This window comes from Anolis carolinensis, chromosome 1 (genome assembly GCF_035594765.1).
Source record: "Anolis carolinensis isolate JA03-04 chromosome 1, rAnoCar3.1.pri, whole genome shotgun sequence".
Lineage (NCBI taxonomy): Eukaryota > Metazoa > Chordata > Lepidosauria > Squamata > Dactyloidae > Anolis > Anolis carolinensis.
Window position 1 is genome coordinate 140,154,007 of NC_085841.1, and position 26,904 is coordinate 140,180,910.

Sequence of the window (26,904 nt, forward strand, 5' to 3'; positions counted from 1 at the left end):
TTTTGCCGCTGAACTACTGACATAAAGGTTGGCAGTTCAAATCCGCAAGATGGGGGTGAGCTCCCATCTGTCAAGCCCTAGCTCCTGCCAACCTAGAAGTTTGAAAACATGCAAATGTGAGTAGATACATAAGTACTGTTTCTGTGGGAAAAAGCAAAGAGATGCTTCAAGCAATCTTGCCAGCCACATCTCGGCCTGAAAATGGAGGAAAGCACCTCCCCAAAGCCAGAGATGACCACCCCCTCCAGAAAGCTGAAAATGAAAGGAGAAGCCTTGACTTTGTTTGTATGTCTCATTGAATTTGACTGTAAAGGCATTGAATGTTTGCCTATGTAAAATGTTGTAATTCAATCTGAGTCCCCTAGGGAAGAAGGGCAGAACATAAAGTGTATTATTATTGTTATTGTTGTTGTTGTTGTTATTATTATTATTATTATTATTACTCTGCTTTCATTAGAAGATGAATATTACTGTATGTTAAAAATCAATTATCTGATTATAATTCTCTATCAAAATTACAAAACAAATATTCAAAGCTCAAATTAGACAAACACACTCCAGGCAATTAGTAATAACATGTGTTTAAAAAAAAAACCCACCCAGTTCTCATATATTGAAGGTGACCATCTAGATTGGGACCCTTGTGTGGGGGTAGTCTGTCATTCCTTGCACCAGGGCTACGGTACCAATCTGGATCAGAATTCCTTGTGTCCAATTGTATGGATAATGGAGAAGCTTTCAGTTTCCAATAAGAGACTGTGATCCCTGCTCCAAAGCAGACAGTAGGCAAAGGAAGCCTGCAGTGAATCTGGTCCACAACAGAGAGCAAGGGGTTAAATAACTTCCAACTTCGAACCTTGTTCCAGGATCCAGCTCCAGATCAATGCCTTGTGCTTCCGATTCATCTTTTTCCCAACTAACTGAGTGAAGAGTATAATATTGTATCTGACCCCCAAACATTGTAGATGTTATGTCAAGGAGGGGAAAATAGTCTCAAATGCAAGAAACATGCAAAAATGATTTTACAACCTCTTCCCTATTTGTTTAACAGATCCTGAAATGTGAGTGATGATGGAAAATACACTCAAACTTATTGTTCAATTCAGCACTTTCCTTTGTATCCCATTGACATATGAGCAGTGGTTTACATGGAACATGGGATGACCGGTGCTTAAACTCTGGACATCCCTGACAAAGCAGCCCACCCTCACCATATATAGAGGGGCTACCAATCATCTGTACCTGAGCAGAAATTCAGCTTATTGAATTTCAGTCCAGTGGCTCTAGACTCATACGTTTCCAGAAATTGGTGGTTTTCAACTTCCTAAAGTCCCAGTCATTAATGCCTGGTAGTAAAGAGTCTAGGATACAGAGAGATGGGTTCGAAGTGCAAGAAAAGAGATTCAGCCTAAACATTAGCAAGAACATACTGATGGTAAGAGCTGTTCAGTAGTGGAATATGTTGCCTCTGAGTTGGTGGTAATTGATCAATATCTGGAGAGACCGTGTTCCTGCTCCTAGTTTAGATTCCAGTCATTTTGAGCAATTCCTGCTTGTTCAATAGCGTAACAGGAAAATGTTATTATTAATCAATTATAATATAGGCTAGAAAGGGAGATAAGTGCAGCCCAGATATGTGAATAAAGGATTTCAGTATTAATAAGTGAATTGATTTCCAGTGCTGCTGCTGCTGCTGCTGCTGCTGCTGCTGCTGCTTCTTCTTCTTCTTCTTCTTCTTCTTCTTCTTCTTCTTCTTCTTATTATTATTATTATTATTATTATTATTATTATTATATTCCATTTTTCACAACGGCCATGCTTATGAAAGCCTTACTGTGTTCTAGATATGGAAATGTTAGAATTTAGTGTTAGCAAGAGAGTTAATTTCAGGTTTCACAATAGACACATAGCACTTTGATACCACTTCAATAACCATGGTTCCATCCTATGGAATCATGGGATTGGCATTTAGTGAGGAACTAAATTTTGAAGCACAGAATTACAAATATTTTACATTCCCTGGAGCCCATAGGATGGAGACATGGTTAAAGTGGTGTCAATGCTGTATAACTGTGTGAAACAGACCTTGTGAAGTAGGCAAAAACCTCTGCAAAGAGAATCAATTGAATAAAAACATTTAAAGGGTAAAATGAGTCATGTAAATCTAAAGTCAAATTAGAAGTGGCTTCTGGCATTTATGGCACCCAGAGAATTACGCAGGTGCACACTTGTCTTTGGCTGTCTTTGGAAAATGGAGACAACATTCTTCTTTTCCATGCCATTAACTTATGTACATCTGGACCTGGAGACGTTCTATTTATCATCGCAAAGTATAAAGCCAAATGTCCCTTCCTTTTTCTTTTCCTTTTTCGGGAGCACAACAGATTAACAGGTTAGAATGTTTTCCACATGTCCATTTTTATTGTCAAGAGAATATTAAAGACGTTTTCCAGCTTCCGCAGCTGAGCCAGATGTCCAGGGATCCCACGGTGAGAGCAAAATTGGCAAAGTAGCCTTCTCATGACCCCGTCATTGTTTTTATCAGGGATCAGTTTGAAAGTATAAAGGGCCATTTCTTGCTGAGATCAGTACTGTTTTTCAGCCCCTTTCGCCTGCAATTATCCAAAAGTGCTGACTCCATTGAACTACTGATATGTGGTAGTCTTTCTTATGACTCCTCTCACACTGTGCTGTAATTGCTGTTTGTGTTGGCACCAGAAAGGTACCCAAGTCTTGTTTCCACTGTACATTTCCGGACTCTGGTTTCAGTAACATCAGTGTAGGATATTATACCAGGCATATGTTTTGTTGTGTAAACATTAGCTGGTAATTTACCCTGTCAATCTCTACAGACTAACCTCTAATTACCAAAGCCCTTGGATGGACAATTTTCTAAAATATTTCTTGCAGCTACACCAGTTCATTTTCCTCCTTCATTTGATGTATTGTACTGAGGAGGTCAGGGCGCCAAACTTATTGAAGACAGAATTCTTTATTTAGAATTCAGGTCATATTTTAGGCTGATACCAAGCCACTACTGTGGTTGGGGTTACTTCCTAGTTGCCCTTTCAAAATACATTAAAATCATTTACCCGCAATAGGTTGGTGAACTTTTATTGCATTTCTTATTTAAATTATACATTTTTGTTCTAATTGTTTTTTTAAAAAAGCAAAGCTTGGAAAGGTTATCTTATTAGACTGAAGCATCTCCCAGTCTGCATAGCAATTAAGATATCTCTAAGGTGCTTAATATTCTTATGGATTCCACCCAGGTCATCCTACAATATGCTTATGATAATCAAAATGAAAGAGTTTGAATTCAGTAAGCTGAGGATAAAGGGGCAAAGTGGGAGGAGAGGAGAGAAACAGGAACACTTTAAAAGAAATATTGAATGTGGGGTAATAGAGGAATAATTGGCATTGCCAAACGGGATCAGTTGAAGAATATGCGTTTTCAATATTCATTCATCCATATGGATTTTTTGTGGTTGCTTTGACATTGATCTGTGCTATCTCATTTTTATTAGTTGTTCTTCCTTATTTTAAGCTCTTTGTGTGCTATCCAGAGAACTACAGCAATTGGTTAACCTTTTAATTGAGAGAATGGGATTCTAACTAGCTTTCCTTCAAGTTCACTAAAGTCTTTTCCATCAGTCTTTAGCAGGCATTCATAGCATTGCTGAAGAAATGTTTCAGAAGAAATATCATGACCAGTCAATTTCAGCTCCTGCATTTAATGTTTAACCGATGTATCAAATATTTTTTCAGAGGATCACTAACCACTAGTGTTATTCTCTGACAAAAAGTGTCTGAATGGTCTTTGTTCTTCCAAGCAAAGCAAAAACAAATTAATGGAAAGAAAAGCCACAAGATTCAAGTCTCAAAATCTATGAAGGTATCAGAAATATCATTTTTCCATCCATTGCATTTGGAAGCAATATGTTTCTCTAATCCAGAAAACAAGAGGCTTTTTCTGACAAAGCAGGGAGACAGGCAAGCAAGCTGGATTATTTCCCAGTCCACTTCAGAACTGAATGGCACCAAATCTCTTCGCACAAATAAAGAAGTCACAGTGAGCGGCTAAGAGAAGCTACTGCTGTGACCAAACAGTGCTTTTGAGTATTATCCGCACATTAACATTGGTTCAAATTCCAGAACTACTAAAATAGAATTTCAGCTTTCCATATAGAAAGCTACCCCTTCATATAGGGAGGACAGCCAAACCACAAAAGTACTTCTTCTTGACCCTTTAAAAAGAAACAATAACACAGCCCAACAAAAAAATGGTGTTTTGGTTTTTGAGCCTGTTTCTGGAGTTACTTGGGATGCTGATTCAGAAAATTGCATTTGATAGACCTCCTCAGGTCTAGTTTCTTAGATATGGTTATCATGATTTTTATGGGTGAATAGGTGGCATTTGTATGTCAAAACCTTGGGCTGATAGGGGGAAACTGTGCCATTTTTGGAATCTGCAGGACATCAGAAACAGGTCTAACATTCAAAGCACCAAAATGTGGGTTGTTCAGTGTAATCCAGAAACATAAACAGAAAGCTATAAAAAAGTAGAGAGAGTACAGAAATAAAAGAGAGGGAAGACAATGGACTTGTTGATGTTGGCAATGTGAAGCCTGACTTGTCTATGGTGGTCCACACCCTAGTTATCTCAAGGTTGGACTACTGTAATGCATTCTATGTGGGGCTGCCCTTGAAGATGGCCCGGAAACTGCAGTTGGTATAACAGTCTGCAGCCAGATTACTACCTGGAGCAACTTACAGGGAGCGGTCAACTCCCCTGTTTAAGGAGCTCCATTGGCTGCCGTTTACTTTCCGGTCCCAATTCAAGGTGCAGGTCATTATCTATAAAGCTCTAAATGGTTTGGGACCTGCCTTCTCGGCCATGGCCCCCCACCTCTGGAATTCCCTTCCCAGGGAGATTAGGCTAGCACCCTCCCTGTCCACTTTCCGAAAAGAATTAAAGACCTGGATGTTCCGTTGCACTTTTGAATAGATAGTCTTTTAGATAGCTGCTCCAAACAGGATCAATAATCTATCCTTGCACTTTATTACTGCCTTAATCTGCTGCCATATGATCTGCACCTAGTCCATCCACCCATGAAGATAACAGAAATTGTGTCTGGTTGCCGGTGGATGTTATTACTTATTGTTACAATGTGTTTTATTCTGTTTTTATTGTGAATTGCATTTTTATGTAAGTTTCATTTTAATTGTGTTATCGGGCTTTGCCCTATGTGAGCTGCCCCGAGTCCCCTCGGGGAGATGGTGGCAGGATATGAAAATAAAGTTGTTGTTGTTATTGTTGTTATTGTTGTTGTTATTATTATTATTATGTGTCATGTTCTGTTTAAAAGAGCTGTGGAACTCCCACATCACAGTGGCAAGGAAGTGGCTTGTCCATTTTAGTACAATCTTATTTACCTATGTTCAAAGAAGGCAGTTGCATTGAGTTTAAAGGTTCTTGGTCCCAGGTAAATGTATACAAGGTCGAAAGTGCAACCTAACTACTAATTTAGTTATTCATCTATCCAGCTGCAAGTTGACACATAGATGCAAAGGATTAACATTTTAAGAAAATGTCAATCTTTAAGGGGCAAAAGCTGAGTTTGGGCATTGAACGCTAGTAATAAGACAGATAGTGGTTCATGTGTGCCTTCCAGTCATTTATCCATGGCAACTCTGTCACAGGATTTTCTTGGTAAACTTTGTTTTGAGGTGGAAATTGCCTTATTCTGAGGCTGAGGCACCCAATGGGTTTATGGTCGAGTGGGGAATCTAATACTCAAATAACTTCAACACACTGATACTATATAAGACAACACCCACCCATAATCATGCTGCTGTCAACTAGAATGAGTGAGCAGAAGAGACTGGTGGGGAGAGGTGGTTGCATTTAACTGGAAGGCATATTATCATTTTGATGTTTATAGTTAAACAAAGTGTGTTTTATTGTCTATATGTTGGGTTGTGTGATGAGGGGTTTTGGATTATGTATTATGTATCAGTTACGGTCTTATGTACACTGCTCTGAGTCCCATTTGTGGGAGAAAAGCGGGATTATTATTATTATTTTATTATGACACAGCAAACAAGATAGATAGGTGTCTAGGACTGTGTGATGTATTTTCGGATGATGCATGCAGATCCCAGTAGGGTGGCTTTTTGCAGTTGGCAGATTGTGTTCTTGTCAATGTCTATTGTTTCCAAATGCCGGCTAAGATCTTTTGGCACGGCACCCAATGTGCCGATCACCACCGGGACCACCTGCACTGGTTTCTGCCAGAGTCTTTGAAGTTCAATCTTGAGGTCCTGATAGGGGCTGAGTTTTTCCTGTTGTTTTTCGTCAATGCGACTGTCACCTAGGATGGCCACATCAATGATCCAAACCTTTTTCTTTTACACAACTGTGATGTCTGGTGTGTTGTGTTCCAGAACTTTGTCAGTCTGGATTCGGAAGTCCCACAGTATCTTTGCGTGTTCATTTTCCACAACCTTTGCAGGTTTGTGCTCCCACCAGTTCTTTACTGCAGGGAGGTGGTACTTGAGGCATAAGTTCCAATGAATCATTTGGGTCACATGGTTGTGCCTCTGTTTGTAGTCTGTCGTGCGATTTTCTTACAGCAGCTGAGGATATGATCAATAATAATAATAATAATAATAATAATAATAATAATAATAATTATCAATAATTATCTATTATTATTATTATTATTATTATTATTATTATTATTTCTCTAAAAAGTCACATATCTTTCTCAACTGGAATTCTTACTTCAGAAAAAGATATCTTGAATTTGTGTCCATCTGTGCATCAGTATCACTTGTCTATTGTATGGACACACTTGTTCAAAACAGCTCAAGGAAGACGGCAGAGGAGAAGAGATTCAATTAAGTTGAATGTCATGTCAAAAGCATAGAGAGGTGGACGCATCTGTTTGTTATATATTTCCACTTCCCTGTGGAGCTACCAACCTAATCCTCATTCCACTTACACATTAAAATAGTCAGCTTTAAGTGAAAAGGGGGAGTGAGGTGGCCAGCAGAGCCAAAGTGTAAGTAGAAAACATGGTAATGCATGCATAAGTTAAGGCTTAGCAACTCATCGTATGGCACGTAATGGATACCAGTGAACATTTTTCACAGCTGAACTGCGGTTTAACTTGAAATAAATAGGTCTCACATGGGCATTGTATGAAATTTTAATAACTCCATTTAAAAAAGGGATTTGGGCAATCTAAGAAGTTGAGACACACTGTCCAAAGATTTTTTTAAACTGTGTGAAAATCATAGCTTGGAAAAGTTCCTTTTGCTGTGGGATTCTAGGAGCTAAATTTCAAAAAAGTAATAATGCTAAGCTTTGGTTGGAATACGCCACAAAAGAAAACTAAAAACTGGGATCCCTCCCCCAACCCAGCCCCACAAAGATGGGTTGTTTAGAATGTGGCCCACAGTGAACACTAGGGGACTAAACAAGACAAAGGGAAACGCATGGAAATAATTTCCAATCTTGTGAAGAAAAACGGAAAATATCTATTAAGCATGACAGCAGAGGGACGCACACTAAAACAACTGTTTAAACTTGTATTAGGGCTGGGCCATCAGATCATAAAAACATCTGATTAAGGAAGCAATTATCCAGCAGAGCAAAGTCATTCAGCCCAGGGAAAATGTGGAATATCTTTCTCTTGAGGTTTGTAAAGGATGAGAAAGGATGATGAGAAACTTGCACTAAATTTTTACAAGGTGAACATACTGCCAATACTGGCATATATACAGGACACTGTTTTAACACTTAGAAGTTGTGGGGAAATTACCACTTGCCCCCCTTCCTCTGCTGTCATAAATATCTGACTCGAACCTCCCCAGCAGTTCCTATTTCAATTCATTCAACTTCTTTCTTCAACCTTAGAACTTGTGTTCCTTTCCTTGTGTTCTTGAAATGGGGGGCATTCTAGAGGCAGACACTACCATACATTGTGTTATTTTAGCAAAACAACTTAGGGATGTGGTTCCTAGCTAGGAAAAATGCCAGAGGAGTTTTTTCGTAGTGTCTTATCTAAGCAATGGCAAAGCACTACAAATAACCCTGACCACTGACTACTGACTACCTGGTAGCTACATAGGACATGTGAAGTGCTTTGGGAAAAAAACCTTTTAGGGAGTTAAAAACAAACAAGTATTTCTTAAGCTACCTAAAATCAAGCAATGATAAATGTGACAGACAATACTGGATGGCTATTAGGAGCTGAAAACTTCACAGTGGAGGGGTTATATATTAAATGAGGAAAGCTGAAATACCAATTACTTCCAGTGGAAAGAAAGGGGAAAGCAATAACAAAGCCCAGACGAAACCCTGATACAAAGTGGTGAAGCTAAACACATCCCTTGTGTCAGCACTTTTCTTCAATAAAGTTAAGGCTTCTGCCCTTTAACGTCTCTAAATACTACATAGATCTTATCCCTGGTTGACATGGCAACTCCAGATGGGGCCTTTGATATAAGCTTGCAGAATGCTGAATTCAAAAGCAGGAAAAAAGCAGGGGAAGAAGTATTGACCTGAAGCCAAGCTTCACCCTTTAGCTCAAACCAAACAGGCAGAAGCAAGATTCAGAATGCACTATGATCTATCATTGCTGTAAAATCCTTGCAGTGGAGTGGCCGTGCATTGGGCTTAAGCTGCTTGTCAACACTACATATGAATACCACATCCTGTTTCCAACACATATATCATACTACTTTCCCCATTTCTCTTCTAGACACTGCTTGTAATTAACATGAAATCATTAAGTTGGGAGGTTTTTTGTGATTTCTCATAACTTGCTAGATTCAACCCTTAAAATAAAACAAATAGTGAGTTAGGTCAATAGAATTTGTTAGCATTAGCCAGTAAAAGTGGATGCCTCTTTACCATAAATCAGAAACAACTTGAAGGCATGCAACAACCACAACAAATGTAACCTGATCTCCTGGCATCTTCAAGTTTTTTAAGGAAAGGAGATTCCACTCGAACATGAGGAAGAACTTCCTCACTGTGAGAGCTGTTCCGCACTGGAACTCTCTGCCCCGGAGTGTGATGGAGGTTTCTTCTTTGAAGATTTTTAACCAGAGGCTGGATGGACATCTATTGGGGTGCTTTGAATGAGATTTCCTGATTCTTAGCAGGGGGTTGAACTGGATGGCCCATGAGGTCTCTTCCAAGTCCATGTTTCTATGATTCTAAGGTAAAAGCTGCCAGTGAAAGTGGTGATAAAAGCAAAAGAGCTAGGGACCAAGGGAACATTTACAATGATCATGTAATTAGGAAGGGCTACAGATCACAGATGTAACATGAGGCAAGGTTACCTTAATATGTCCTTGACCTGCATTAACCCAAGTGAGGGAACAGTCCAAATTCTGGTACAACATTCAGAATATCCTCGAACTTTGGACCCATATAAACAATTGTGCTAGTTCCAAGACAGAACCAGTTGCAACTGCTTTTACTATCATCCCGTCTTTCCCAGGCCTGGAGACACAGGATGGCAGTTTCTGTTTCCTCCTATTCACCATCTTGCAATGGTCTCCGAGCACAACGTAAGTCCTACAGGTTGCCTGTCATCTGAAGTGCCCTTGGCCGGGGTGATTGGGGAAGGAAGGTTGGAGAGGAGAGGACGATCACCACAGGCAACAGCCAATCAGTATGACCCATGTTGCAGCTGGATCAGCTGTGATATGGAAAATGGGAAGTAATTGTATGGTTGGCCATGTTTGACATCACTGGTTAGTCATGACATTCTCCCTTCATAGCTTCTGGGGAGGTGGTCAATCTGGCATACGTTATACCAAATTGATCCCAGGATAGCGGGTCAGTGAAGATGTGCCAGGAGAAGTGCTTTTAGCCCATGAGTAGGTGGGATGGAGAAGTCACTCAGGCTTCCATGTTCTGCTTTGAGCTCAGCACTCAATAGACACTGAAACAATGGCAAACGGCGTCTTTATTTTGGTAGGAACACTATGTAAAGCACATGTCAAACCAAAGCAGTTTATACCTTGAATATACAGACTGAGAGGTAGAATAAATAAATACCACACACAAGAGGACTAAACCACCTGAGCAAGCATCTCAGAGGGGAAACCAGACAGTTTCATTGCAGTCTCCTTCAAGGAACATTTGATATACCATGGCAGGGAGGGGTGGTGGTAGTGGTTAAGTTTTTACTGGGTGTCATTTTTTAGCCATGTATCACACACTACATAACTGCCATATGATCTTCAGAGTAAAAAAGAATGTATCTATGTACATAAACACATAGACCTAGAATATTATGAAAGAACTTCATTATTCATTTCTTTATGTAACTAACAACCACTGAAATAGTTTTCCAGAAGAATCAAATTTGGTTAACTCTAGGAATGAAAACCTTGTATCTATTTTTAAATGAAGTCCTGGTATGCTTTTTGCCAGAATTTCATTGGCTTCTTGAATTATATGTTTCCCATGTAAGTAATGGATATCCAAAAGTATCTGGGACCCATTGTCTCTCATGCTATTCTACTTTCCTCTGTTAAATAAATTGAAAACTAGAAGACTTGTCTTCAGTTTCCATGTTTTTTCCACACATGTGTTAAAGAAATAAACCAGGGACCCAAGACTTGGATCTTTCATTACTTTGCAAGTCAGATCTCCACAGCAGAAAACACTGGATGTTGTATGTGTGGATTTTTACTATTTATAATTTGTATTTGTTTCAACAACAACTTTAATTTCAAAATTTTAGTATTTATTTGTATTAATACTCCAGGGAATAAAACAGAGCACATTGCATGCACCGTAATACATCAAATAATGCATTACCTGAATAATTCAAGAGACCATGCCAGACTGAACATTCTTATAAGTCTGTGCTAAACTGATGAATTTTCATTTTAACTTTGACGATTTACAAAAAAAAAAATCTCATTAATTTGGCTTCTTAAATCAAAAATTGTGCTATTCAACCCTCCGTCCTTGTCAGAATTTAATATAATTTGCATTCAGTTTTGACAGAACCCCTTAGAGGAGAATTATTGCCTGAATTTAGCTAGAAAGTTAGTCTGATCTAAACTGATCCAACTCAATTAATAGGATTTATTAATCAACTAGCTGTGCCCAGCCACGCGTTGCTGTGGCGTTGTCTGGTGGTGTTGATGAGAAATTTGAGTTAGTGGTGGTATTGAATGTCTGTTGTATGGTTGTCTTTATGTTTAGTATGTATTTGGTTGTTTGTGTACTGTGAAAGTGGTGAGAGTAGAGGGGGTCTTTGTCGCTGTGTAGTATTGTATAGTATTCATACGTTGTCCAAGTGTTGTGAATGGTTAGATTGTGTCTTGGTGCATAGTAGAAAGGGTTAGGGTGGATGGCCGTTAGGGGTGTCTCCAAATTATTGGATTGTATAGTTTTTATTATTATTATTATTATTATTATTATTATTATTATTATTATTATTGTTATCATCATGATTATTATCTTTATTATCATCATTATTATTATATAGTGGGTGGATGGCCATCTGTCAGGAGTGTTTGGATTGTGTGGTCTTGCATGGTAGAAGGAGGTTGTAGTGGATGATTCTTAGGGGTGTGTGCAAACATGAGAATTCCGTGATATTGTTATTAGTATTATTATTATCAAGAGGCTGTATGGCCATGTGTTGGGAATGTTTGGATTGTGTTCTCCATGGCAGGAAGGGGTTGGACTGGATGGCCTTTAGGGGTCTCTCCTATCTCTGTGACTGTAGGATTCTATTATTATTTTTATTGTGGAGATTGTGGAGATATTAGATGGCCAACTGTCAGGAGCGTTTGGATTGTGTCCTCCTGTATGGTAGAAGGAAGTTTTACTGGATGATTCTTAGGGGTGTCTGCAAACCTTAGGATTGTATGATGCTGTTGTTATTGTTATTATTATTATTATTATTATTATTATTATTATTATTGAGAGGCTGGGTGGCCATCTGTTGGGAGTGCTTGGATTGTGTCCTGCATGGCAGATCGTGGGAGGTGTTAGCTGGCCCTGATTGTTTAGTGTCTGGAATTCCCCTGTTTTAAGAGTATTGTTTTTTATTTGGTGTTGTGATTTTAAACATGTTAAAATATTAGGAGTCAGATTGTGTTGATTGTTTTGGTTCATAGGATATTTTTAAAATATTGAGTATTAAAATGGGTTGGATATTCTAGAAGGTTGGATAAGGGAGAGAGTAGTGGAGATAAATAATTCGGATGATGGGCGGGCACTAGGACCCAGGGGACAGCTTTTTCCCATTGCCTGCCTTTCCTCAGCTGGATTGTTCTGGTCTGGCCATGAGGTTTCTCCTTCCCTCCCGGCATGGCTCCCCGCGTCCGTGGTTTTCTCCTTTTAGTGAGGGAAAGTGGGTGCCGCCATTGTTGCTCTCCTGGTCAGGAGAAGCAGGAGGAGCAGGGAGAGTGCGGTTGACATGCTGGTCATGGGAGAAGGGCAGAGGTTCTGCCGTAGGTGAGACGCCTGGGGTGGGAGGCTGGGAGGGGAAGATGAGAGGGACTGCGCAAGCGTAGATGGTGCATTGTGGGTTCTGTCCGTGTGGAGGTGCGTGACGTGATCTTTTGTTGTTTCAACCTTAAGGCGTGGATGTTGTATTGTGTGGTGAAATTGCTAAGTTGGGGGGTGTTTAGTTTTTTTGTTTTGCTCGGTGCCGGCATTTCATTACCATTATATATATAGATAGATTTAACGGATCTACTCTACTTGAAACTAACACAAAGGATTCAGGTGTACAACTGCCCAACTACACACATATCAAGGAGTAGATTGTGCTAGTTATTTTACAGTGAGCTATTTAATTTGAACATCTCAGATGGTGTTCATCAATGCATAAAATTATTTCTTGACCCATTTCCAGCACAATAGCCATATTTGCATAGGTGTAGATATTGAAGTATATAGGAGATGGGACCTACATCTAAATACCAAAGTCACTGATGTTGCATTTACATTTTATGCACATATCTAAGAGGGAACTTCATAAACAATAGATTTTAATAGATTTGTGCATGAAACACAGTATGTGTTCACTGAATCATCAAACAGAAAAGTCTATCTCAGCCACCCCCATATGATCAATTTTGGATTATAGAGTATTTTAGGTTTCAGCATTCCAGATATGAATTACTCAACCAGTATTCATCTTATTAGGTCTATAAAATATGGTAAATCTGATTTATCATGTTTTACTGTACATAGCTCAATCAGCAAATTGCTGGTGCTAAGTATAATGATGATTTAAATGGGAAGTGGCAGAAACAGTAACTAATACCATTAAAGTTATTTTTTAGTCCAGACAGAACTATAAAGCACAGTTACTATTAGGGAAGAATTATTGTATAAAGTCATGCTGAAGAAATTGGAGGAAGCTTTTGTTGGGAATCATTCTGGACTACTCAAGTCTAGATGTGGTTAGATAGATGATAGAGTTAGATTGAGGGAATCCTTTCCCTGTTTCCAAAGCATGCCTAGACAGGCTTTACTGTGTTTTCACTCTATCTTGTTTACATCACATCCCTTACTTTGAAGTTAGTAGAAATGTGAATCTCTAGGGACACTAACTTCTCATTGGTCAGAATATTTTATGGCCCCAATAAACTGGACCATGAGGTTGGAACCATTTTGGTTCACTCTTCTCCCTTTGTTCTTCTAGCTAACAAGAAGCATCTTGCTGTCTCTCCTGGCAAGATGTAACTATGTAGATGTTTGTTATTTTTCCTTTCTTATTTTTCCTTAAAAACCAGTCTAGACAGCTCCCAAGCCTTTCTATCTACAATGGAATTCTTTTTACCTGAATAAATACTTTTTGAACTTTTACTGAGACTCTGCACTCCATTGCTATCCTAAGTTGAAAGGCTTCTCTTGCTCGCCTGTTGCATATGAAAGCTTTGTTTTTGCTACTCTGCTGATTTTGGTGGAATCTCCCCCAGAGAGGGTTAAATTGAGTCTAACCGCTCAGAGATTACCACAACAGCTTTCAGGTTAAGTAACTGAACTCTTATTACAGAAGTTAGTCCTAAAACCAAACTGGTTATTAAACACCAGTACAGTAGAGTCTCACTTATCGAAGCCTCGCTTATCCAAGCTTCTGGATTATCCAAGCCATTATTGTAGTCAATGTTTTCAATATATCGTGATATTTTGGTGCTAAATTTGTAGATACAGTAATTACAACATAACATTACTGCGTATTGAACTACTTTTTCTATCAAATTTGTTGTATAACATGATGTCTTAGTGCTTAATTTGTAAAATCATAACCTAATTGGATGTTTAATAGGCTTTGCCTTAATCCCTCCTTATTATCCAAGATATTCGCTTATCCAAGCTTCTGCCAGCCCATTTAGCTTGGATAAGTGAGACTCTACTGTACTATTTTTTACCAAGAAAGTACAATGTTTATTTGAGTATAATGCACCATCGAAGATAATGTGCACCTCAGTTTTGAAGATGTGCATTACCCCTCCACCCCCCCCCCCAAAAAAAAGGGGATTTGTGAGGCAATGATGGCCACAAAAAGGCTGGTGGGAAGCCATGCTCCTCCATCTAGCCTTCCTACCAACCCTTTTGCGACCACCATCAGCTTCACACCAGCCTTTTCACAGCCAGCGTTGCTTCTCCCTCCTCTGTCCCCACTTGGGATCTCTTGCCCAGATGGGTTTAGGTGCACAATTCTAACATGCCGTCAAATCTAATGTGCATTTCAATTAGCAATGCAATTCTGCCAAAAAAGATGAGTGTTATACTTGAGTAAAGTGTTTTGCTACTTGAAGAGACATCATTTTAAAAAACAAAACTTTTCAGGTCCCTACAAAAAGCACTATTTCATCTAGAAATGCTATCCCATGTAATGTCAAGATATCTTAATTCTACAGCAGTTCATCTCATTTCTAACCTGAGGGTCTTCCTTATAGTAAATAATCCAAGATTCCTTTCCCTCCCTCCCTCGGAGGACTATAACAATTTCCTATAAATAATGGTTTGCCATGTTTCGGCAAAATACTGCCTTTGTCATGTTAACCACACTGTGCATACAATTTTACTCATACCCCTTTCCCCTCTATTTATTTAAACTGCCAGCCACACCTCCTATTTCTTGCTGACATTGTCACTTCTATAAATTCTCCAGTCTGATATTTTAATATCCAACTTTGCGGGTTCAGCCAAGTTTCAGCCACCAGCATTCTCCCATTAAAATCTTATTGTTTTGAAATATTATTTCATCTGTTTTTTGCATTTCCACAAAACCTGTCTTTTTTTTTTTAAAAAAAGGAGTGAAATCTGAACAAATTTATATATATTTTTCTCCCTGTTGCTTCAACAATTAGCCGAGTCCTCAAATCATTGATGCTGCAGAAATCCTTTTTTGATGCCACCAAAGTCGCTTCAGTGTAAATGGCTTGAGCACAGTCATCTTAACCTCTGGATGCTTTGGCTAAACTATCTACCACAGTTTACTTTTATTAAAACAACACATATGAAACATAACATCCTAGAAAAAAATTGCATGCAGATCCATCTGGGTTGTCTAATACTATATTACAATAGTATGATCAACATCTAACACTGTTTTAGGATGTCTTTATCCTAGCAGCTACTGATTGTAGTGATATTTCCTCATCTATTTTGATTCAAACAATCTGGGTTAGGTAGCAGTTTGAAAATGGCCTTAAAAGTAATAAAGGTGCCTATAATGCATTCGTTTGAAGGATATTTAATAGCATTGTGATTGCCCTTTTAGTAAACAATGCAATGATTAATAGCTGTGAGTTTTTACGACTAGGAAGCTAGCCAATACTATGCCAAGCCTAGCAGCCCAATCCTACTTTGTTTATAATTTAGATAAACTATTCCAAGGGAGCTGTTTTCTTCAGCTGGAAATCAACCCAGCTTTGATGGGCAGAAGTTTGGGGATTCATTCTCAGTAGTGAGGGAATAAGGAACATGGAAAAGCAGCACCTGACCTTTCTGTGAACTACAGAACCACAGAAAGAGCAGAGGTGGAAGCATATGGTCTCTCCTAGAACAGAAAACAGTAAGTAGAATTATGGTGCTCTTGGCCAAAGTTTCAAAAGAACATATCAAACCCACAAGCGATAATAGTGAGCTATGCAAGTATTTTATGGCTCATAATCAGCTAAATGACATGTGATAAGAATTTTTAAGGTTTTAATTATTCGGGGATTTTATTTACAGTCTTATTTAAACATCTAACCACATGCTTTGCTAATTTATATCTCCCTCCAAGACAATCTCATGTTTGAAATGTGTTTATTAGAGTAAAATATTTTACAGAGATACAGTATGTTGAGTTGACTGCACAATCCCTATAGCTTAAAGACTAAACAAAGTGCATACTCTACATCAGGGGTCCTCAAACTTTTTAAGTGGCGGGCCGGTTCACTGTCCCTCAGACGGTTGGGGGGCCAGACTATGATGAAATAGTCCAAAATTAGGATTGTTGTTGTTGTGTGCCTTCAAGTCGTTATGAGTCGTTTCTCATAAGACCATCGGTAAGGAAAGGGACCTTCAAGGGCCATCTAGATGATCTCATCAGGCCATCAGAAGACCATAGATAAGGAAAGGGACCTCAAAGACCATCTAGATTGTTTCATAAGACCACAGGTAAGGAAGGGGCCCCCCAAAGGCCATCTAGACAATCTCCTAAAACCATAGGTAAGGAAAGTGACCTCCAAAAGCCATCTAGATGGTCTCATAAGGCCGTAAAGAGACCTTCAGAGATCATCTAGATGATCTCATAAGACCACAGGTAAGCAAAGAGACCTCCAAAAACCAGGTAGACTTAGGTCAACCCTAAGTCTAAAGTTTAGGACAAGGGACATGTAATGGACCTTGGAGGGCCGCATCCGGCCCATGGGCCTTAGTTTGGGGACCCCTGCTCTACATGGAAAGTAGTATAAGAGCTCCGATACAAAAGTGAGAAGCAGACAGAGAGAAGCATGTGGACAGCTAGATGAGGGTGTCCAGTTTACAGAGGGGTGCATTTTCTTGTTGAAAAGACATCCTAAGTATGATTTTGCAGGATCGAGCACAAACTTGTAACACGCCTCTACCAAGATCTCCACAATCCTTTGCCTATTGGAAAAAGTGTAAGATTAACTTGTTCTGGATTTGCTACAGCATTAGTATTTTCCTTCTGCTGCCACAACCTGTTAACTCCTTTCTCTTCTCCTACTTCTCTCTGTTGGACCACTGGTCTATCTAGTCCATTAATTGTACACAATGAATGTCAGCAAGCTGTTCAGGATCTAGACCTGAAGAGGTTCCCAGTCCCTTCTGCTGGATCCACATACTTGAAATACTGGCGACTGGACCTGGGAATATTCAAAGCATATGATATCCCACAGAGCTATAGCTTTTCCAATGGCAAAGTTTCCCTAATCCAAAGTTACACCAAATGATGTAGCACATACAGTACCTGTGTTTGTTTTTACCTCCTTTTTCAACATGACGTGTCAATACAAACAACTTAAAATAAATTATGTACATTAAACCTGGACTTGAGAAAACTGTTCTTGAACAAAACCAAATATTGAAAGTTACCTGCAAAGCTGTAAGGATATTGGCTAAAGCTTGGCCGTATGTATCATGACAATGGACTGCAATAGCAGTCACTGGGATTTCCTTCATAACAGATTCCAGCATTCTTCTCATACTTCCTGGTGTTCCCACACCAATGGTGTCACCCAGAGATATCTCGTAACATCCCATACTATAGAGCCTTTTTGAGACCTGGTTAAAGGGAAAGAGGCAGTTTCACATAAGCAAGAGAATAATGGGGAAAGTAGAAAATTATCTGCAATTATGTTTCAAACATTCACATATATTGTAAAAATTTCTGAGGAAGAAAAGGAACACAAGGCATCAGCTTTTTCTCATTTTCCCATATTATTCCCAAGGTGGATTGTTTTCATTTTCTCTTTTTCAACCTCACAGAAATTTTGAATTAACAAAACTTGTCATCTATGAATTTGTGAGATGTGACTACCCCATGCAAAGCTGTGCACTTTCAAGAATTTTTTGTCTCATTTGTTCCACTCAACATTAACTTAGTGCTGGGTGTTGCATTTGACTAAAAATATTAAGGATGAAATGGTCTGGTTTAACAAATTAGTTCCTCTATGAAAGTCAATGTGTCTTTCTATTGAATAGGGATCAGATTGCCCCTTTCTTTTTTCCGCATAGGGTTTAAAATCCTTCAGGATGCAACATAATTCTCAGTTTACACAGGTTTTTACAACAGGCCCAAATGTGTCGTGAAACCTTCCAAAAGGTAGCTTTCTCCGATGGTCGGGATGATTGGGGGTTTTTAATTGACACATCTGATCTACATTTATCCTCTGCATAATGAGGAAGCTTTAAAATGGCATTTGAAAGAAAAATAGAATATATTTGTAAAGGCTCCTCTCCCTTTGAAAGATTGTACTCCTATAAAAACAGTGAAGGAGGCTCCTTTTGACCAAAGGGACAGGAGAACTCGTTGAGATCTTTTGGACAGTGGAGTCCAATATGGAATTGCAATAGGAAATTTGGGAACAGCACAGCAAAATCTGTCATCACCCATATTTCATTTCATTTCATTTACATGAAAACCACCTGAATCAGAAAATTGCTCTCCTTCAGAAATGTAAAGCAACATGATATAGATCTGCTCTGGGAGAAGAACTGTGATAAACTCCATGTAAACAGATACTCAGGCCAAAAATCAGTACAAGATAGAAGGTTTCTGAGAAAGAAAATGATGGCCAGCAGAAATGTAGTATTGTAATTGTAATAACAGGGAAGGAGAAAACATCTTTCCCAGATTTGGGGTGCATTACAAGAAACGTCTCGTTATTTTTTCTCCCAAGGCAAGCAACTATAGTAGGCTTGTGGGGGTTCAGTTCCACAACCCTGCAGATGGCAAAATATATGGATGGTCATGCCCTGTATTATTAAATAGTGATGACGTATGTGCATTCATATAAATGCATCTTCCAGCATATTGCTCCAATATTAGGTATGGATCACTATGATTCAACATTAGTTGAAGCTGGAAACTGAATTATCCAATCTAACCACTTCCATTTCATTACACCCTTGCTTCAGCCTTTTAATAGAGGGTTTCCTTCAACAGTTTGAAACCTTTAAACTTGAGATATTTTGAACATCAACATCCAGAAACATTAGCTGATAAAGAGTAGTAATCTAAAATACCCAGGCTTCCTTCTCCTGGTACATGATAATATATAATGAAAATATATAATGAAAAGCATTATATATGTTTCTATGCCAGATGAAAAAAGGTCCATATTTCTGACCTTTGATAAATCATCACGAGGGAGTTTATTACATGAGACAGGGAAATCGAGATTACAGCAGGAAAACAGTGTCTTTGCTTTAAATTTATCACTGTGTCATTTCTTTCCCTTTCCTCTCCCAGTGGGAGACCATTGAAAGGCATTTTTAAAATTTGTGTTTGCAAAAGAAATGCTTTTCAGGTTGACTCCCATTGGTAGGGTGGCAAGAAAGGAGCAGCGTCATGTCCTAAGTCCAAGGCAAAGTGATGATTGTGCTGATTCCGAAATCATATCAAAGCACTGAACCACAGCAGTTAAAGTGGTGTTAAACTACATGAATTCTACAGAGTAGAGGCACCCTCAGTCTGTTCAGAATTGCTTAGTGATTTCTGCCCTTGATAATGAGATGCAACAGGCATGCGACTGTGTGATTTCATGTAAAGGTGTGCAATTTGGCCAAAGGGCACGCTGTTTTGGGGTCTATTTTTGGTCACCCCCTCATTCTGGTTACCAGAAAGTTACTTGGATCGGGAGGGGTGCTGCCATTTTCATTCGGCAAAGATTCAGCCCATTGGTTACAATGGGAAACTTTAAAGGCTCAATCCTCAGTCATTTTAAGGCCTATCTGCATGAAACCTACCTCAGTTTTAGACTCTATTTACAACTGCAGGCCTGCCAAGTTTTGAAACAATTCACCAGCCTACTGGTTTTTTAGTTTTTTAAGATAAGACAAACTGCAAGAGAGAGTTCCGAATTGTAGTCACTGGTTGTGTCCATTCTCAGCCAATCTGGACACAACCAGGCTCTTTATTGGCTGAGAAACAGAGAGAGAGAGAGAAACTTCTACTCCCATCATGCTCTGAGAGCAACTCAGAGACTTTTCAAAGTCCGCTTCATGCACGTGCTGCTGGGAAAGTGACTTCTCAACAAGTTCCTCTCTGGAGGAGGAGCCTAGGAAACATTCCAAAAAGAAATGGAGGATGCTGCTGTTGCCCAGGGAGGGAGAAAAGGGCACTGCAATTATCCCATCTTCTCCAGGAGCCCTGCAGCAGACCCCTGCCACAGGTATATTGCAGACTTAACTCCTTCCTGTCCAGTAGCCGATAAGATCCGGCAGTCTTAATCTGTTTTAGTCAGCTTTTTGGTGCCTTCCTCCCTGTTCTGTTTTTGGATATTAAACATAACGGACCACTGAATATTACAATTCATTTTCATTCAAACTGATTCAGGCTGAAGCCTAATATCAAGTGAAGAAAGTGCCCTCCTTTGCTTATTTGATTGCTAATGGGCAATTTCTAGAGCTAACAAAAGGGTGGTGGTTACATACTAACCTCTGATGACAAAAATTCTTTGATAAATTGTTGAATAACTATAGCAAGAATACTTATGTTTTTCTCTGAAACTAATGTCACCTCATAATTATCTATTTAGATATATTCCCCTTCTATGGTTTATATTTATCATTCTTATATTTATCATTCATAAATAGACTATGAAAAATCCTCTTAACACTCTAGTCCTCTTTACTCACAAGGGAGATCTTGAATGATGAAGATGATGATGGTGGTGGTAATAATAATAATAATTTATAACATCCTTTTCACTAACTCTGCATATCTGAAACTTCCAGTATTTACAGAAGTATCATTCAGAAATGTATTTCAGACATATATTTGCAGTTTTCTTTTTTAAAGTAGCCTTACTTGTGCAACTTTAGCTGGAGCAATGCTTCCTTCATAAGGGCATCCCAATGCGCAGGACACATACCTAAAGAACAAAAGAAGAGAGAGATATTTGTAAGATATGTACACCACCTTACAAACAAAAACATTCTTCAATACAGAAGTATTCAGAAAGAAGAGGAGACAGAATATTCTTCCAATCTTGGGATACTCAGGAAGACTGAGGGAATAAATTTACACTGAATTAACAGTTAAGGAATTTTGGGCAGACTCAAGGACAATCTAATTGTTGCAAGCATGCATTTGAAAGGATACTCCTCTGCCTTCTGTTGAATTTCTTTTCTAAAGATTCACACCATCATGTTACTCACAAAACTGATATGAGATTCAGTTAAGGGATATAAATACCAACACACTAAATTTCCAAGTCCCAATAGCCCATCCTATGTGATTGGCAAGCACTTTCCCTCACAATTCTGAAAGGCTCATGCAATTGACTTGTTTGAGGAAACCACAGCATTCCAAAGAATCGGTTATTCTGCAGGATTGTAGCTATATGTAAAAAAGTTGTGCATTAAAAATATATGACAGTTGCTATCATATGCAGTATTTGGTTCTTTAGATGTTTTGGATTCAACTCCTAAAAATTCCAGCCAAGAAGTCAATGGGCAATGATCCTTTGGGGAGATATGAATCAACTTTGGGAGGATCAAACACTGAAAATCACTGATCTATGGGAATCAGCACAGAAATGTTTCCACAGCACATTGTAGTGGAAAGTCTTCCAGCTTCCTTTTGGGAGAAGAGAGTTCAAAGGTTTTCATCTGATTTTGTCTTGGATAGCTCTGATAGCGAGGGAGAGGTGGTTTGGTCTTGAACCATTTGTTAACCTTCTGTTTAGGAAACAAGGTCTAAGGTTTATGACAGCCTTGGAGCCCTGGTTTTTTTTGGGGTTTTTTTTTTTTTTCAGACCATGGACGGAAAAGCTCATTCAGATAGGTGCCCATTTCTGGAAGTGGCAGACAAAAACAGAAATGAGGCCATACGAATGGGACAAACAAAATTGGATAACAATTCCATACAAATTCATGAGACTACTCAATGGGTACACTTTAGAAAAGGTTAGACACTTCCAATTTCTGGGGCTGATTTTTCATCATACTTTCTCCTGGTTCACTCATATATCTTCTATGTTCCTGAAAGCACAAGCAAGCAGATCAGTCATTTTCATTTTTGTTTTACTGGTGGGGATTGATATATACCATCTGCTATGAAAAATTTTATGCCAAGACGGCTACATGGCTGCTGTATGCTTCTGGTGGCCTAACATCTAGGATAGACCACCAGCAAGCACATTTTTTGAGGACCCTCTTCCAGTTACCTAGATGTGTGCAATCCTGTGGCTTGCTGCTAGAAGCAGGAGAAATCCCTCTGTCAACAAGAGCTTAAGGGTGGGTCCTTAAATATTGGCATAAGATCAATGTTTTCTCTTTGGGCTCAGGTCTAATTCACCATGTAGCCCAAGCATGGGCAAACGTTTTTGCCTTGGGACCACATTGTGGACCCAGCTGGGAGGGTTGGGCCGGAAGAGAGTTGGGCCATTTGCACATTGGGTGGGGTGGCCCATGAGGGGTGGGGCTGTGAGAGGGCAGAGCCAGGAGGAGCCAGGGCAGGGTCTGAGTCATCCTTAGCTTGTCCTCACAACATAAGGATGGGGCTGTCAGGAGGAAGGCGGGACATGCAGTGACTGCCCAGGTCCTCCTCCCCTGATCCTTGGGCTGTCCTCTTGACATTATGCCAGGAGGAAAGAAACACAGGGAGCAACTGAGAGTGCTCCGCAGGGCTCTCAACCTCCACGTGCCTTCCTTGAGCTGTCCTTCCAGTATAAGGATGCGGCCACTCACACCATCCTTATGCCAGGAGGACGGCAAGACATGCGATGGCTGAGAGTGCTCGAGAGGGCTCTCAGCTGCTGTGGGCTACCGTATCCTTATGCCAATAGGACAGGGTAAACAAAGAGGGCCTGAGGTAAGCACCCCAGGGGCCGCATCCAGCCCCTGGGCCTTATTTGCCCATGCCTGATCTAGCCGATGATGAGTATACTAGTAGCTGGTTTAAGCTTAATCCTTAACCTGGGCTTTGATAGAGTACTTAAATCTATTAAACAAAGACTGTGAGACATTGCCTTATGTGAGCTGTGTTCTCGCTCATGTTTCTTGTTCCTCAAGCACTCTGAGTATACACTATGCTATGCCTGTCCATGAAGCAAATTATCTTACGATAGGGTTGTTGTATGTCTTTCGGGCTGTGTGGCCATGTTCCAGAAGCATTCTCTCCTGACTCTTACGATAATTTATTGCTTTCCCAAGACTCATTTGTCAGGCTAGGCTTCAGCACCTGGATTGACATAAAAATGCTAGGACTTAACTGTTCATCTTCCCTTTTCTTTTAACATTTATTTTATACTATGGGATAGACTGGTCTGTGTTCTACCTTACAGAGAACCTTTCCATGTTTGAAAAAGTGTTGGATCCAAGATAAGAGAGAAGAGAGCTTTGAAGCAAGCCAGGAATGGTTGGTAGTGGTACCTAAGCAATATATCGACCATCTCAATATACTGATAGACAGGCATTCCTTAATTTACAAAGAGTGTGTCTGCACTGTAGAATTAATGCAGTTTGACACCACTTTATCTGCCACAGCCCAATGTTATGGGATCCTGGAGTTTATAGTTTGGTGAGGCTCCAGTGTCATTTCGCAGAGAATGCTGAAGATCTTGTAAAGCTACAACTCCCATGACTCTATAGCACTGAGCCATGGTAGTTAGTGTGGTATCAAACTGCATTCATTCTACAACATAGATGCATCCTTATATACAGTCCTTTAGGATATGTATTCACGTCTATATTAAAAATGCCTTTTGCCATCCGCAAAAGAAAGGAGAAATATTTTTGATAAGAAATTCATTGATAAACCAATCCTTTTTGCCTTCCTCATAGAGTGCATCAGATAACGTTCTGCTTTAGGAACCAAATAAAGAATTCTATCAATTTAAAGGTATGTATCAGAAGCTCTGTAGCAGAGGTAAGGAAAAATTATCCTCCAGCTGTTTTTGGACTTCAACACATAGAAAGTCAAACCACTATGGCTAAGGGCAAGCAGGAGTTTGGGTCAAAAAACATCTGGAGGAATAACGTTGCTGCTCTTCTGCCCAAAAGGAGAAATATATAAAAGGGTTGTTTATCTGAATGCAGAAGGAAGAAAAGGACTTGCGGCTTTACTGCTGGGATTCTCCACTTTGAAACCTACTTTGACTCAAAATCAGATTTTACTGTGGATGTGATGTGGCCAGTCTTTAAGAACTATGTGCATGGAGGAAGGAAACCGCACGCAAGAAGCTTTGGAAGTGATCTGACTCAACACTTATCAGCAGCAAAATCAGTCCAATCTGAAATGGTTACAAAGCCACAGACACAAATATACACATACACACAGCTGCTAGTACTACTAGATGTGGAGAGCCTCCTGAGAAACTAGTCATACTTACAGATGCTGTCGCTTCCTGTTTATTATTACACTGTATGTTTCCATATAATTTGCACTGCTCATTGCATAGATATTTATTTCCACTGGAGGTTTCTGTTAGAAGAACAGACATCCCTCCCAAGGCAACTATGGTCGTTGATATATTCTCAGAGAAAGGTCTATGTTTCCAAGCAGCCGAATACCATATTTCACAGTATAAAAGTCACACTTCCCCCTTCTTTCCATTCAAAAAAAGGAATGTGCGACTATTATGTGGTGAAATATTGGAAATCTATGGGCTTGTCGAAGGAGGTTGCATTGACTTCACCCACTGGTAGGCGAGGGACTCCTACATAGCATGCTTTAGCTTCAGAAGCCGAAGGAGGTCCCATAGGCCTTGCTCCCCCATGTGTGATTGCCAGAGAGAGCTTTGAGACTTCTCTCAGCTTTCCTCACTGCTACCAGCTGATCACTCACAACCAGCAGGCAGCAGCTAGGAAAGCTCCCCAGCTCTTCCATCTTCACCCACCCACGTGCCTTCCACTCCAAGAGGCAGAAGCACAGGCAAGGGGTGAGATTATTGGGCAGCAAAAGGCAAAAGTTCAATTTTGCCTTCCCCAAAAGGGGTGTGTGACTCTTATGCGGGGGTGACAATTATGCAATGGAATGTGGTATTTTGTGCTGGAAAGCTGTGTGAATCTCTTTGCAGGTCTGTGTGCATTCTTGTTTGTGAAATAACATGAAAGGGGAGAAATCATGCAAAGATTAGCAAGCAAAATCAAATGGTTGTACATCTTTCAGAACTTGTTATTGTTGTTGTTGTTGTTGTTGTTATGTTTATGTTTATTATTATGTTTATTTATATCCCACTTTTTCACAAGAAGACTCCGAGTGGCTCTGTAATCAAAACTGTAATCATATGTACTCATGCATAAGATGACCTCATGTATACGTTGAGGGCAGGTTTGGGGGCTCAAATTATGGATTTTGATATGACCCATAGACAAGTTGTTGGCCATTCCACAGAGAAGGGAAATCATTAAAACAATTTCAGGAAGCCAACTGTTCTTGGCAGCCACCACCATTTCTTCACCCAGGTATTCAAAAAGGCCAGAAGTACTGTAGCAGAGTGAGTAGAAGGAGGCTAATGCTCTTTTAGGTTCTAGGTCCTAGGATGGCCTAAGATCTTAGCATTTGCCACTCTACTCAGAGAAGAGGCTAGTTCCCTTTAGGTAAAGGTTAGGGTATAGTATTCATACTGAACTGTGTACATCAACCCAGGTTTTTGGGATTGATTTTGGTTGACTAAAATTTCTAGACTTATACATGACAGCTGGCAGTCCCTGAGTTACAAACATCTGACTGATCTTCAACTTCTAGTTACAAATGGGAAGTGAGAGGAAATCTACCCTAGGGAGGGATATTCACTCCTGGAAGAATTATCATGGGATAACTGAAGTTCTATCACCAATCCTTGTTTCCAATCCTTGCTATCCAAAATGAAAAAAATAATTGGGTGGAGTCAAAATGAAATATATCTATTCTGATTTACATACAAATTCATCCTAAGAACAGACCTACAGAGACTATCTTGATAATAACCCATGGAACTGGCTGTATAGAGAGTTGTGATATTTCAAACATTTCTATAGTATCTTGAGTGCTTGAAACTAACAAAGCCACATATACTTAAACAACATAATGTGTAGCACACAATTGCCTTTAAAAGCATATATTTATAAACTGTGCTCAACATGACTCAAAATTCATCTAGATTAATCCAGGATAGACATGCTGTTAAATCAACTATAGCAAGAGTGACCTATAATGGTTACAAGAAAATATTCAGACAGATATTTAAATCTCAGTTGACATTGGCATGCAAGGATTACTGAATGTGAACGCCGGCTTGTGGCTGCTAGGCGTAGCAATTTATCAGGCCTAAAATATTAAACTGTTGCTAAGGAAACACAAATAACTTTTGTGTCCATAAAGCAGATTTGATGTTAATGTATTTCCATCAGATTTAGTTCCTTCGTACACTATGCTGAATTCCAGGAATGCAGAAGAACCTGAATTTAGTAAGTAAATAAATCACTGGTGTGAACCACAAGTAATACAAGTTGTTGTTGCTTTTTTAAAGGAGGGATCCGAAGTGGAAACAGGAAATTACAAGGCCAATGCCTGTTTGGGGAAAATTGCTAGAAAGTGTATTAAAGCTAGAATCAACATTGCTTCCCTTAACTCACTTACCTTTTTAGAATTGTATTGAATGACAGGTGGACGGTGGTCAGTAAAAGTATTTGCAAGAAAAAAAATGATGTTTTAAAATGCTTATTGCCTCCTT

At 39.4% G+C, this 26,904-nt stretch overlaps 1 protein-coding gene across 4 annotated transcripts in view; it reads right to left on the reverse strand.

The window, feature by feature from the left end:
• Positions 1–26,904, reverse strand: part of hmgcll1 (3-hydroxy-3-methylglutaryl-CoA lyase like 1) — a 105,209-nt gene that overhangs the window by 47,581 nt on the left and 30,724 nt on the right. For 3 of the 4 annotated variants that reach the window (XM_062983179.1, XM_062983187.1, XM_062983168.1), the window contains exons 6-7: positions 21,054–21,117; positions 17,615–17,803 (exon numbers count right to left, since the gene is read on the reverse strand). In XM_062983179.1, coding sequence (XP_062839249.1) covers positions 17,615–17,803; positions 21,054–21,117 — 253 coding nt within the window. Of the gene's footprint in view, positions 1–7,198; positions 9,966–17,614; positions 17,804–21,053; positions 21,118–26,904 lie in introns of those variants that run through there. The other variant, XM_062983173.1, reaches the window with a different exon arrangement.